General features: G+C 35.9%; 1 protein-coding gene across 1 annotated transcript in view; it reads right to left on the bottom strand.

Moving 5' to 3' along the window:
- LOC132117120 (guanine nucleotide exchange factor VAV2-like) overlaps positions 1-15,044 on the bottom strand; it is a 239,989-nt gene that overhangs the window by 50,419 nt on the left and 174,526 nt on the right. Inside the window, exons 3-4 of the mRNA XM_059526199.1 lie at positions 12,481-12,539; positions 710-778 (exon numbers count right to left, since the gene is read on the bottom strand). Of these exons, the coding sequence (XP_059382182.1) occupies positions 710-778; positions 12,481-12,539 (128 nt within the window). The remainder of the gene's footprint in view (positions 1-709; positions 779-12,480; positions 12,540-15,044) is intronic.

Below are 15,044 nucleotides of genomic sequence, written 5' to 3'. Positions count from 1 at the left end.
GCTGGTTCATGCCAATCACAGCTGAGAAAAATAGAAAATACCATATGACAATGGCACATACCGTATTTTTCGGACTATAAGTCGCACCAGTCCAAAAATAAGTCATGACAAGGAAAAAAAACATATATAAGTCGCATTGGACTATAAGTCGCATTTATTTAGAACCAAGAGAAAACATTACCGTCTACAGCTGCGAGAGGGCGCTCTATGCTGCTCAGTGTTCCTGTAGTCTACACTGAAGACATAGAGCGCCCTCTCGCGGCTGTAGACGGTAATGTTTTCTCTTGGTTCTAAATAAATGCGACTTATAGTCCGGAAAATACGGTATGTGTGACCTTAGGAGAGTACATTTTAAAAAGATGTGGTCTCATTTACAGTTTCTTGGTGAAATTTTGTAGTCATTTCAATAGAAATTAAAGAGTACAGTTTTGCAAAAAAGTTCCCCACGCAGATATTGCTCATTCACATTGGCAACAAAATTGCTGTGCTGACCAACAGAAAGCTTCTTGGTTTGAAAGTGACATCTCACCTCTCTAGACTACTGATAATAAACAATGAATCTTTTTTGCCCACAAAATTTCATTGAAATGTGACCACACCTTAAGGAACCTTAATAGCCAGTGAACTGAAAATACACAGTGAAGAGTAAAAATGAGATACTATTTATTCATTGTCATTATATTCTGTTTCTATGATTTAAAACACTTACTCTGCCAGCTCCTCCAAGCTCCGGTACACATCATCTTCATTCAGCGCTGTGTCCTCTGATGGAAAGGGCCTGGGGGGAGAGAGAGAGAGAGAGAGAGAGAGAGAGAAGAGATGAGAAAGAGAGCATTAGCCACCGCACACAGAGAAAGGAAAGAATATAGCACGATTGACTGCTATAACATCCATAATTCAACAGGTGGGTTTATTCATGAGCCTTCCACCTCCTCTGTGATTGACGTTTGTAACAATATGACAGATGTTTCAAAGACATTTATCTGATTTCTGACAGAATACAGCAGGCACAGTGAAAAGGCGGTGGCAGGACTGAATGACAGAGGCTATTGCGGTTTGACAGAGACACCTAAACGCAAACACTTCAGCCTTTTTCTTAATAACTATGGGTTAGACTCTAGACTCCTCAGAGAGCCGACTCACTGGGGTTTTAAAAAAAAAGGGCTCACGAACATTCACCGGCTAATTAGAAAGCTGCAAATGGAGGACCGATCAATTATTCGATTAATGGCATGGCTCTTCCTCCAGAGATCTCATCAAATCACTTAATCTCACACATTATGAGGGGCAAAAGGTGCTGTGGGGCATGCAGAAAACATGAGGCATGGAAAATAAAGTGATTTTGAGGCAAGCCTTGTCACTTTTACTTTAGTGTGTATAAGGTATGCCTCAAAGTCACTACAATTTAATAGGCGTGATTCACACCTTTGAATAATGCAGAGTTTCCACCCAACACAAAACATCATGGCTTTATGGAGCTATTCACCTCATGACTGGAAAGAGACAATTCTTAACTTAGCTGCTGTTGCTGCTCCTGTGTGAAATGAAATGAGCTATATATGCTTTTAATATGCCACATTTGTCAGGCTGTAAATGGCACAACACAGGCTTTTATGCGGCTTCACTTCCATAAAAATGCATTTTCTACTATGGCTGATTATTAGAGATTAAAATAAACCAGAATCCCAAGCATCCTCCAAGCAACTATCCAGAATAGTCTAGCAACCGCCCATCAATGCAGCGTGACGAACGACAGTCCATCACAGATCGGATTTCATTCATCACGTGAGGAGAGTGAGTGGAGCTGACTGACAAGAGTGAGGTGAGAAAGACAAGATGATGGCAGATGATTTACAAAATGTACTAAATTATTCTCATCTTGCTTTGTATGTCACTTCCTGTTTTGTCACCAAATGCAATGACGTTATCACAAGGATTAAGATGTTTCTCTTTATGAATATAAACCATCCAAGAAAAATGTGAACCCTTCTCTCAGTTCACAAGTAGGCAAAAGTGATATGTTGATGTATTTTTTGTTCATTTACGAGTTTAAAGCCGTATGCATGTTTTCCGTGTAATTGAATGTATGACTGGTGTTTGTTATGTATTCGTCCTGTTTATTTAGTTCTACGGTGTTGTTGTTAATGTCCCTGTCCATGAGTAAATTAAACAGCTATAAAAAGGAACGTCAACTTTCTCGTTGTGACTAATGGAGGCATACCGTGAATATACTGAACTGTGTTGAAGCAGAAATATAATGTTATAGTGATCAGTATGGCGAGAGCACACATTCATTTGAGCATCAATAATAACAGACACACGCGTGCTTAATGTTACTCCTGTATGTCACTGTAATCGTCTTTACCTTGATAACAATCGCCATCGGTTGCGCAACACTGGCTTCTTTTATCTAGCCGCAAGCTGTAGTTAGCAAATGTGCTCATACATCGTTTTTGAGCCACCGTTTAGTTTGTAGTCTATTTCACACTGCGCAAAACAGCTTGAGCTGCTCCAAAACACAGAATATCACAGAATACATGTTCCTACAACAGAGTGGCTGTTTATTCATATACATTTAAATTATTTCACATATTAATCATATCATTTGTTAATTTATTATATTTTAAGTTATCTTGTGCCCCCCTGGAGGATCACTGACACTCCCAATGAGTTATGCACAGGCATGGACTTTTAACATTTTCTTCAGAAAATGTAAAAATCAAGTTCAACCTCATGTTGACAGAAGGCCATCTCTTCAATCATAACTACACTGTGTTTCAGTCCCTACAGGCCTGTCAAACAGCAGTGATGGAGGGAGAAAAGGAGAGAGAGAAAGAAATATAGAGCTATAGGGTAGGAAAGGCTGTGACCTTGAGTCATATTACTAGCAGGCTTTAACACATGATCTAAGCAAACTGTCACTTGTGTTTTTTTTAATTTTACATTTTTTTGAGGTCAGGCAAACAAAGAGCCCCCTTACTTAACCAATGCTGACATCGGACATCCCCACCCACACAATAGCAGACTAATAAACACACATACACCCTGACAATGTGACCAACTCCTCACCTCACACCTCCCAACAACACGACACTCAAGGATGCTCTGCCTTCTGATGGACAGAGAAGAGAGAGAGAGATGCTCTCTGACAGCTTACAGAGCACATCACTATAACATTTAACATTAAAGCTGCTGCCAGTCAGCCCTATAGACAAATACACGCCACTTGAATGTATATATGTCCAATAAATGCACATGCATGTGAAATATAATAATAGATATGAATGGTATGCTTTACTCTGTGGGTTGCGTTCAAGCACCGACTAAGGACATGCAATCAAAGGTAAAAAGATTTCAAAACATTACCATGACAAGCTCAGTTGTAGATAGTGGCCACATCTTTTATTTCCTTATTACAATGCATCACAAGTCATTGTTGGCAGGAAAACAACCTCCAAATGGATGCATTACGTCTTTGAGGTGAAAGAATAAATGTTCCACTCAGATGTATTTTGATGAGCGACTATCACCATGCTGAACTCATAACACAAAGATGTTGTATCGCGTGATGGAATAATTGCTGATAGCAAAATAATTAGCCTGCTTACAAGGCTTCATCAAATGAATCGCTAATTAAACATCTTGGTTCAAAATGACTTCCTCCTCATCTGCTACAGATGCATTTATAATAAAAGAAGGTTAAACCTGCTCACAAATGTCACACTAATTAATCGTGAATTAAACACTGTTTTCCACATCTCCTGTCAAAGGAACTTTAAATCATCAGTTTAGTTACCGTATCTCTGTGGGATTTTCCAGCATTTATGAGCATTTTGAGATGTAATTAATTACAGTTTGAATAATTACCACTGTTTGCTCATCTAAACTGTTAAATGTCTAGGGCCCTATGAAATCCATTTTATATTTTTGCCCAAATTACTTTTTTTGCATTTAAATTTTTCTAGATTCCATTTTTTCTATGCTCTGTTTTAATGGATAAATTAAATTTTATTAGGGCTGTCAGTCGATTAAAAATATGTCTTGATTAATTATTCTAATTAATCGCAAAATAAATCTGACTGTGACTGTGACTGTGAAAATACCCACAAAAGATTATTTACAGCAATTTCTTTTGTAATAAATGAGAAATTATCAAGAAAACATTACAAATTGTAGCTTTAGAAATAAATATTTTATTTGATTCAACATAAAATTAATTACACAAGCATTTAGGCTATAACAGCCTAAAGTAAACTATGGAACATAAAAGAAGATCATTTGAAAAAACATCTCAGTATTTTTTTTTTTCATACAATGAAAGTCACTGGTAACTTAAACACCTTTGTTTATGTCACAATTGGTTAATGTTATTTATTTATTTTATTTTTTTTTGGTGAACTAACCCCTTTAATGTTTTTATTATTTTTTTTATGATATTATACTCTAAATAAGAAACTAAGTCTGCCAGCAGGTGGCGGTAAATGCCTTTATGGTTCATTCAAATGGCTGATTCATTCAGGAATTATGTAAATGGCTCTCTCTGTGGGCCTGTGAATCATTGATTTACTTGATTAGTTCAAAACATGGATTCATTCAGAAATTAAACACCGCTGTGTTGCTCTGAGATGCACAATAACTCTCCTATGGCTTTAAAGGTAATGTGTTCTCAGCAAAAACATAATATTATGTTTAAAATATAACACAATATCAACTTCTTATTTAATGAACTGTTGTATAGAATCACATTCAAACTCGTGAAATTTGACAGAAAAAGCACTCGTGTGACAGGCCTATTGCTCTTGCTGCTCCTGTAACATTAATATCGCTTATCATATGATGTAAATATCCGGCAAAAACACATACAGCGCCATTTTTGCACCAATATATTAAATGTTATTGCATAACTGCATTTATGGTACTGCATATTTTTCTCAACAGTCAACTATATGAAATGTAGGATGATGTACAGGTCTGGAGGCGGGGCCAGTGCGTTAACTTAAAATATTTTAATTGCGTTATTTTTCATAACTAATTAATTAAAGCAGTAAACTGACAGCCCTACATTTGTTCATCAAAAAGCATGTATAACTTTTTTTTAACCAAATTCTGTTTTAAATTTATTTAATAGATTCCATTTTAATAGTTTCATTAAATATTAATAATCAAAAGCATCTCTAATTAATTGATTTTAAGGGAAAAATGCTAATTTATTATTATTTTACTTCTTAATTTTTTTACAGAAATACTGTGTTGGGTATTTACATTTTTATTTTATTTTTTGCAAATAATCCGGTAAATATTCCTTTAAAATAATGTTTTAATAATAACTGTATTACTACTATTATTAATAGTAGTATTATTATCATTTCATTAAGTAATATTTCTGTCACGATTCCTTCAAGTTAAACCAAACTTTTATTTTGACGTGTTGCTGTGAAGGTAAATTTGGTCAATTCTGTGACATTCTGCATTATACAGTAAATTCAGTTTTTATGACTGGATCTCACGATTCTGTCCGTGTTTTCCACATCATGGAAATCATATGAACCTAAATGCTGTATACTGATCAGTTAGTATATAATATATTTAGTTTCAAAAAGAGAGAAGGAAAAAATCATTCTATCCATCCATCCATCATAATCCAACTTTTGGCACAGGTGCTGTGCTAAATAGAGATCACGTTACAATACCCTACTGTGGTGTGCTTAATTAGTTGACATCAAACATTCACTTTGTTTTGTCGTTGTTTTAGCCAAAACCATTCACTTCTTAAACCCTCAGGCATCATTAACAGCATAAACATAGACACTGTGCATTGACAATCAAAAAAACCCCAAACACTAATGCGCAGACACAGGAAAACTCACCCACACACAAAGTCAGGAGCTGTGACAAACCTGATCATTAGAAATCAGAATAATATGAAAGCTGCTTCCATCCCTCAATGATTACAGCCTGAAACACATCAGGCCAATACTCGCTTTAATTGGATTTGGAAGACACATCAGTCTCTTTCCAATTTCGATTATGTCCAAGCAAACAGTATCCCTGGGTTTTTATCTCACAGAAACAGATATTTGCTCTCTATTCCGAGAGTGAAGGCTCAGAAGAGCTTGAAGAATATTGAAACATCTGAAGCATTCAGCAGTTGGTTCCATGAAGTGAACAAAAGATGTACGGGGGGAAATGTGAAACTGATTCATTTTCTATTAGATTTCACAAGATTAGAAAACATACTGCAGTATGATTACAAAACCAGCTAAAGCTCCTCATTCATGCTGAAAGAGTCTATACAACTATACATCACACTTATAGACTGTAACATTACTGTTTATATGAAAATGTGTTGTTAAGATAATTTGAGTGTTTTTTTTAACAAATTATACAACAATAAGCCTTGGTGTTCAATTAAATTAGATTTTCAGTGATTAATATTTCATGAAATAAACATTTATATCTTATTAATTAAATTAAATATTAAATATTTTACACAATTTCTAACAAATAAATAAATTACTAAAAAAAAATATTTCTGCAGGTTACATTGTTACTCCTTTGGGTAGCAACTAGGGCTGGTCCGAATATCAGTTTTTGTGTTTCGGGGCTTCAGTAGTAATCAACACCGAATATTCGAAGATTCAGAGGGAGGGGGCTGAACATATTTTTCTCTCAACACCGTGTCTACACCGGATGCCATGGCATGACAAATTTCTGACAGTAAACTGCTGCTGTGTTCTATTTATGACGTACTGACACAAATTCCGCGTCTGTTGTAGACACGGTGTAATAAAGGCAGGAATCTCTGTGTATGTGTGTGTGTGTGTGTCTGTCTGTCTGTCTGTTTCCATTATTATTATGTCGAGAACCTTTCATTCAATCGTCTTCACCCTTGGCAGGTGTGTTTCTGCGGACCCAAGGGAGTGCAGTGTCACATTTTGGTACAATATGGACATGCGACACACTCGAACGAATAAACTTTGAATAAACTATACAGAACAGCACGAGCCAGAAGCGGTGCACCTCACGCGGGGAGCGCTTATATGCTCCGAGAACGGACACTGCACTAGTGATACAAAACAAACAGGTCTGTTAAGAGCAATACTTTTAATATAGACAAATTATCATTAGTAGTACTGTACATTTTTTTAATGACTGCCGTATTCCCAAGTATTTTCCAAGCAAATCAAGTGCACATTTTTATCATTGTGTAAAATTACTGATAAACATGATGGATAAAAGCAGCTTGTTTTTTAAATCAACAATATACTGTACTATAGACGTACTACTTAAAACTACTTTAAACTCGATGTGTTGTTGTGGTAGACCAGTTTCAAATCGCATATGTGGCACACTGCCTTTGTCTTGTCCTCACTTAATTTAAAGTGCTCCCACAGCTGAGGTCTTCTGGATTTTTGTTCATGACGTTCACTCATGGGTGATTCATATTCAAGAGTTTATGACAAATCATTTTGCGGGGGATGCCAAGTGTTCAAGAAAAAAATAAACTAAAATAAAAATAAAAATATTTGAATCCCAAAATGTAAAAGTGAATGCCAACACACCGAATGGATATTTGTATAATTGAATATTGTGGTCCAGGCCTAGTGGCAACAAATTACTTTTTTTATGAAGGAGTCACTGAATCATAACCTATTTGTTCAAAAATGCTTTGTTTATATTTTTAGTCTTGCTGTATTATGATGTATAGATGTGGATCAAATAAGATGTTATGAGATTACCGTTTTTTAAATAACATGCACTGTTGTGAACAGGAGGACTAGAAATATGTATTTAAAATATGCTAAATTTTAATTTCATAAAAAATGCAATACTAAATTTTAAATTCTACAAAATTTAATTCTAATTCCTCCTTAATATCTCCTATTTTTTTCTCTCAGTAGTAATAACTTTGATTTTTCATCACCTGAAAAAAACTGCAAGCATTAGATTATACTGATATTCTACAAAACACAGGAGCTCATTTATCCCTCTGTATCCAAAGCAGCCCAGAGCACCTGATCCAGTCCGGCTCATACTGGAATATCAGTGGAGGGATGATCAGAAGAGAGCATCCATCTGATCACTCCACCAGCAGACTCTGGTTTTCTCTCAGGACTTGATAAAGTGAGATACAGCACTTCCACGATGCATAGAAGAGCAGTGTGTATGACCAGAGTAATCAATAAAGCGGAAAGCTGAGTGGATGCAGAGGATTATCTGATGCTTTCCAGCAGCTTCAAACTGAAATCTTTATCTTCTATCAAACACCAGGATCTTAACTATTTGTGTTCTGTCATTCCTCTGGTATGCTTGTCTTTGTATAAAACATGACAACATCATCTTTCGCACAATGTGTGCATTTATGCATTCATAAAGCACAACAATCTTACATGTGTAAATAGGTCAAGGTGAATTGGGCATAACTGGCTGTTATGTACATTAGTCGATGTAGCTACTGCATATTTAAAGTGTACAGTTTGGCATTATGCATGTGAGTGAGTGACATTCTGTAGATGTGCACGTCTAAGTATATATACATACAGTACAGAATAAAGTTTGGAAACATTACTATTTTTAATGTTTTTGAAAGAAGTTTCTTCTGCTCATCAAGCCTGCATTTATTTGATCAAAAATACAGAAAAAAAATAATATTGTGATATATTATTACAATTTAAAATAATTGTTTTTAAATTTATTACACTTTAAATTATCATTTATTTCTGTGATGCAAAGCTGAATTTTTAGGATCATTATCACATGATCCTTTAGAAATTATTCTAATATGATGATTCATTATGCTTAATATTTTTTCAGAACATGTGATACTTTTTTAGGATACTTTGATGAATAAAAAAAAAAAAAAAAAAAAAAAAGAAGCTATGTTTTTAAAAAATAAATATTTTGTAATAACAATATACACTACTGGTCAGTAATTTGGGGTCAGTATTTTTTTTTTCTTTTTTTTTTTTTTATAAAATCAATACTTTTATTCAGCAAGGATGTGTTAAATTGATAAAAAGTGATAGTAAAGAAAATATATTATTAGAATATATATTATCAGAATTTTTTTTTTTTGAATAAATGCAGTTCTTTTTAACCTTTTATTCATCAAATATATTAGACAGCAGAACTGTTTCCAACACTCATAATAAATCAGAATATTAGAATGATTTCTAAATGATCATGTGATAGACTGGATGTTACATGTGACACTGAAGGCTGGAGTAATGATGCTGAAAATTCAGCTTTGCATCACAGGAATAAATCATTTTTTTAAAGTATATTCAAATAGAAAACTATTATTTTAAGTTGTAATAATATTTCACAATATTACTGTTTTTTTCTGTATTTTTGATCAAATAATTGCAGGCTTGATGAACAGAAGAAACTTCTTTCAAAAACATTAAAAATAGTAATGTTTCCAAACTTTTGGTCTGTACTGTACATACACACATTACAACTACACATAATATACATATAAAACAAACACTGCTTTACTTTCAGGTACAATAGGTGTATTTAGCAGGAGCATTCAAGAAATTGAATAAACAAATATAAGAATAAAACATTATATAAGCTAGTTTCCTAAAGCAACTGTATTAAATTTCTTCAGTCAAGGGCAGTGAGTAATTTTTCTCTTTCCGTTTTGTTGTTTTATTAATGTTATAGGAATAGTCACCCAAAAATAAAAATTCTGTCAGCTGTCTGTCAAATCTGTCATAGTGTTTTATTTTTATACCACCATTTACTCACTCAAAAGTGGTTTTAAACCTGAATGAGTTTCTTTCTTCTTCTGAACATAAAAGCTATTTTGAGGAATGTGGAAAACCAAACAGTTGCTGGTCCACAGTGACTTCCACAGTACTTTTTGCTACTATCAAATTCAATATGGACCAGCAACTGTTTGGTTACCCACATTTTTCAAAATATCTTCTTTTGTGTTTAGCACAAGAAATAAATTAATACAGGGTTGGGACAACGTAACAGTGAGTAAATAATGACAGAAATGAAATTTTAGGGTGATCTATGCCTTGACGGTAATGACAGTAGGCTGCATATACACGTATACATTTTTCTCTCAACTGTTTACTTTCATTTTAGACATAGCCAACTGAGTCTACATGTAAACCTTGTGTGTTTTGACAGTATTAGCACAAAAGATAACTTAGTTCAATAATCTGGCGGTGTTTGACAGGCTTTAGGGCACATTTAAAAGCACATGCAAATAATAAGAGAGTAACTCTACTGCTGAGTTAACACTACTGTGAATGCATGTGGCATTGTACAGTATATGACAGAGGCGCCAGAAATGCAGCTGATAGAATGTGCGCTGTAGCACGATACTACGATACTTCTTCAAAAGTAGATAGTGGAGACATTATTATCATCCACGATCAAAAAACATAACATCGCACAATAAAACAGCAAGAAAAAAAGAGCATCATGACATTTGCTCTGTTGAGTTGGCTATAGGCATCTGTTTCACATCTCACACATACTGTAGGTCAAACTCTCATTAATTTAAAACAATACATACATACATACAAACCACAATCTGATCTATGCAATAAGGACACAATAGCTCTAGTCCAAAACTTAGAAAGCTGATTCTGCAGGCAGAATTTAAACAAGTATTTACTATATATATTTATATATGCTTACTGATGCATCCAAGTTTCTTGTGAAAAGAGTCAAGTCTCTTGTGTGTTATTTGCATGATGCACAGAGTTCCGGTCTATGCAGACCGTTCCAAAATAAGTCACTTATGAAGTTTAATTTCAGTTAGAGAAAGCTGGGGAGTTAACAGACAGTATAACTACTATGTTCCTGGTGCTGATCAAAGAACTACAATAGGAATTGAATATAAACATTGATGTTTTTAGTAGAGACAGCATTTCTTACCCCGAAATACAGTAAACGGAGGATTATTTGAACTCACAGACTGTGGAGAAACATAACTACACTCACTTACATGTAACAAACCATACAATCTATGCAGAATCAGAAAGAGCGGTGGTTTAGATACACACTATGCTGAGAAAGGAGAAACTAGAGATCACGTCAACAGGTGCTGCACTACAGAGCGAAAACATGATGAATGACTTACACTTTGCCCTTCCTTGTTCCTGCTACTCAGTGAAAGACCTTATTATAGTAGCAGGACCTCCATATGTAAAGGCAGCGGCTCAGAGAAAAAACTGCAATAGTAACAAGATTTTTTTTTGTGTGTAATATCACAGTTCCCTTCTGTGAAACGGCACTCTGCCTTTGATGGCTAATTAATTAACAGGCATTGAGAATAATCATTAACCAATCTAGCCGAGAGGTCAAAAGGTAAAAAGATGCTAGAGAGCCATCCCTCTCTAGAGTTTTTTTTAAATAAAACAATGCAGCCAAACTGTAACTCTGAAATCCAGTCTTGTGAATATTGATTTAGCAATTTGCGTGCCGGAATTTAGCTGAATGTTAAGATCTGTCTAGAAAAACATCCGCATGCAGCTTTAAACCAAATCCAAAAGGGTGTGCGAGGAATGTTCTCAAACTGAGACATTTTTTTTGCTTTGCGAGGAAATAAAACAGACAGCATTTTTTATGCATCCTTCATTCTATGCCACATAACTATAAGTCACACCACCAACATCAGACTGAAATAAAATAATTTTTAAAGAAATATGGGTTATAACCACTAAAGAGGCATTCTGTTTCCCCCCTCAAAGCTGGGACACATGCCACGGTGTCGTTGAAAACAAAGCCGCCTTTCATTGCTTCCTGTATACAGTCGAGAAATTATGCGAACTCACAAATCAGTGCACTTAAAATGGCTTGTGCAGAAGACTTGCTCGGGGTGCAAATCTGACTCACAGCAGATGTGTCTGCTGCCAGGATCCATCTTCAGATCTTCCCTCTAATTACTTCAAACAACATTTACAATGGAAAATCATTTTATTCTTCCACTTCCAATGACTGAGTTCTGACTTTGACTAATCAACAGGCCATCTCTCTGCGGCAGTGTGCCCAGTGAGGACAGGAAGTGATTTAGGCACCCCTCAGTCGGTTACGCTGCACCGACTAATGGCAGACCTGTCTTGCCTCCGCCCCGCTCTGGCAGAATGCCTAATGGTTTGCTCCATCAGCTCATTACCCCGCTGGATAAAAGGCTTTATTTGTGGAGCGGGGCGAATGGACTGCACAAATAATGAGACAGGAAGTGATCCTAGTCGCCTGTAAAGCAGGGAGGCAGTTTCCCTCCTCGCTCAAAACACCTGAGGGGAGCGACAACCACACACTTCACGGGTTTTGGCCCACAGCTTTCAACACATATGCAGCAGTCTGTGCCAACTGCTTCTCCCTTCCAGGCACTTTGAATGGAGCCACATAAAAGGTGCAGCCCAAGAGAGTACTGTGAAAGATCCCTAAAGACTCGAGATACACCACGACTGAAAGTAAACACAATCAGCTTGTGTGGAGGAAGGCAGTTACCTGATGCCTTTGATCTGTGCAATGCTGTTGTGGGAGATTCTGGACAGCGCAGAGATCACCTGTGAGAACAAGAGAGGGTTTGGGTTAGCCAGAGAAATGTCACTCAAAGCAAATTACAGAAAAATCTACTAGGTTTTAACGTCAAGATCAACATAAATCAATTTCAATTAGATTTGAACATTTTCTGATTTTAAGGTGTTTTGTAGCTGCCAGGTGTTTTTAATAGTGCTACATTCACTAGAATTATCTTAAAAAAAAAAAGTCCAGCTCCTTGATTTTATTATTACTTATTATTTAATCAAAAAAATTAAAATACAAATTTTGTCATAGCTCCTCCATATTTGTAAATAAAATTTTAATTTTACATAATGAAAAAAATATATATCACTTTCAATGTTCAATTTATTTTTATTGAGAATTTTTGGTTATTTTTAATTCTGTAAGCGTGTGGTAGAACAAAAACAAAAACTAAAGAAAGAGAAAAAATACTGTTTGCATTTACAACAATGAAATATAAAAAGTAATGTCAATTGTATTGCATCGAATTGCAAGACATCAAAAAAAAAAAAAAAACATCCACAAAAAAAACTCTGTACAACAGGGCATTTTTTTGGTTTATCCTACACATTCTGTGAGACAACTACACAGTATAAGTGTAATGCTTAAGAATTGTAAAAATAAAAAAAATTTAATTGAAAAAACAAGTGATGCCGCTAACAATAATTTGCAACAATACAGAGTATCTTGTGTTTTTATGATGGGCTGTGGTGGCGCAGCTTGTGTGCACTCACGGATCATGCTACTCCATTAATACCAATATTAATGGACATTTGGCATGAAACGCTCCATTGAAATCACAGACGTGAATCGCTTTCACAGATCTGTGAAGGCCCCTCCTCTCCCCAGCTGCATTAGTGCCGGGTAACAGGGTTAAACGTGTGCGGTATTTACACTGATTTAATGCCAGTCGAGAGTCACATGCGAGTAAGCTTATTGGTGGCCCTTCTAGAGGCTTCCAGATGGTGTGCTAGAGGGTCTCCAATGTGTAATGCAGAAGCCACACACACACACACACACACACACACACACACACAAACAGGAAAGCACATGTGCATGTGCAGAAGTGAAGATGGTGCCGTGTCACTTCATTACACACTCATGGACATGTTTTCAGCTTGCCTTGCCTGCTGCCATGGTGACACTAGTTGCTCCTCAGTCAGAGCAAAACACTTTTTAAAGATGTGTGTGGAGCTTAAGGTTTTTACTATAGGTAATAGGCGATATATATGAGAAAATATAGCATGGAAACTATCAATAAATCAGTAACAGGTTTGAACAATTAATTAAAAATAAAACATTTTACACCCCTGCAGCAATATATGACAGAGAGCTTTAGTAAAGGATGTAGAAGCTCTCTAACAACAAACAGCCAGTCTGTAGTAGCACTTTTGACATTTAATGCTTAAATCCTTTATATGTATTACATGTACCCACACAGAATCTGTGGCTCCACAAACAACTCCGCACATTTCTGCAGAATTGCAATTCCTGTCATTCACAAAATTATACTTTTTGCCCAGCCCCTGAGTGTTTGTTTATGAAAAATCATGGCTAATTTGATCATGTTTTCAGCTACTAACAAAATTTGTAATACTTACAACTTGTTCTCAAATCTAATCCACAGAATTTCTCCCCTAAATGAGAGCAGAATTGGATGTAGGCCTGTGTATATCTGTTCAAAGGGATATCTCTCTAAATGCTGACAAGACTGGATAATGACATACCATAATGTATTAGATCAGATATTCTACCACCTATTTTCTGACTTGCATCAAGCACACTCCATCCAGGCAGGAGAACAGATGATTGAGGGATCAATACAGCTAAATTAGTCTATGTGTTAGGCTGTTAGGCGTATTGCTCTTGTGTTCATCTGCTAATGTGTCTAAATATTCATGGAGCTTCAACACAACATCACCTGCAGGGACGATATGTGACTCATCCATCAAAGCTTTGGCTTTTTCTTCTCTGGATTGTGTTTCTAATGCGGCGTTTCGTTCTTGTACTCAGTCACTTTCATCACTCTGTCTCTCATTCTTCATCTCTCCCTCAGGTCAGGTCAACAGCTCTCGCTCTGTTGTCTCATAATATTGATTTTTCCCTCATCTCAGTGCTTCGGTGTATATGAGAAGCGTCAGATCAGAGTCAGGACACAACATGCATCACCTCACCAAACCAGCACAATACTGTCCATCAGCCACAATAGCAGTGAGATAGAGAGAGTGATTCGTAGATTGTTCACTAATGTTATACAGTCGCTTATCTGAGGTGAAGACATGCCAGCATTGTCTATATGTGCAGGGTTTACAAACATATGGCAAATCCACCTGTCCAACAGAAGAACATATCACAGCATGACTTAGAGGAGAGGACAGGAGAGAAGAGACAAGTAAAAAAGAAAGGCAAGATGAAGTGAGATAAAACTAGAAGAGGTGAAGTGGGAGACAAGAGATGAAGACAAAAGAATAGACATGACGAGGTGAGTGATGGGCCAAGACGAGAAA

Source organism: Carassius carassius, chromosome 36, assembly GCF_963082965.1.
Source record: "Carassius carassius chromosome 36, fCarCar2.1, whole genome shotgun sequence".
In the NCBI taxonomy this organism is placed as follows: domain Eukaryota; kingdom Metazoa; phylum Chordata; class Actinopteri; order Cypriniformes; family Cyprinidae; genus Carassius; species Carassius carassius.
Note: the sequence above shows the minus strand (reverse complement) of the source record. Positions and strands in the feature narration are given on the sequence as shown.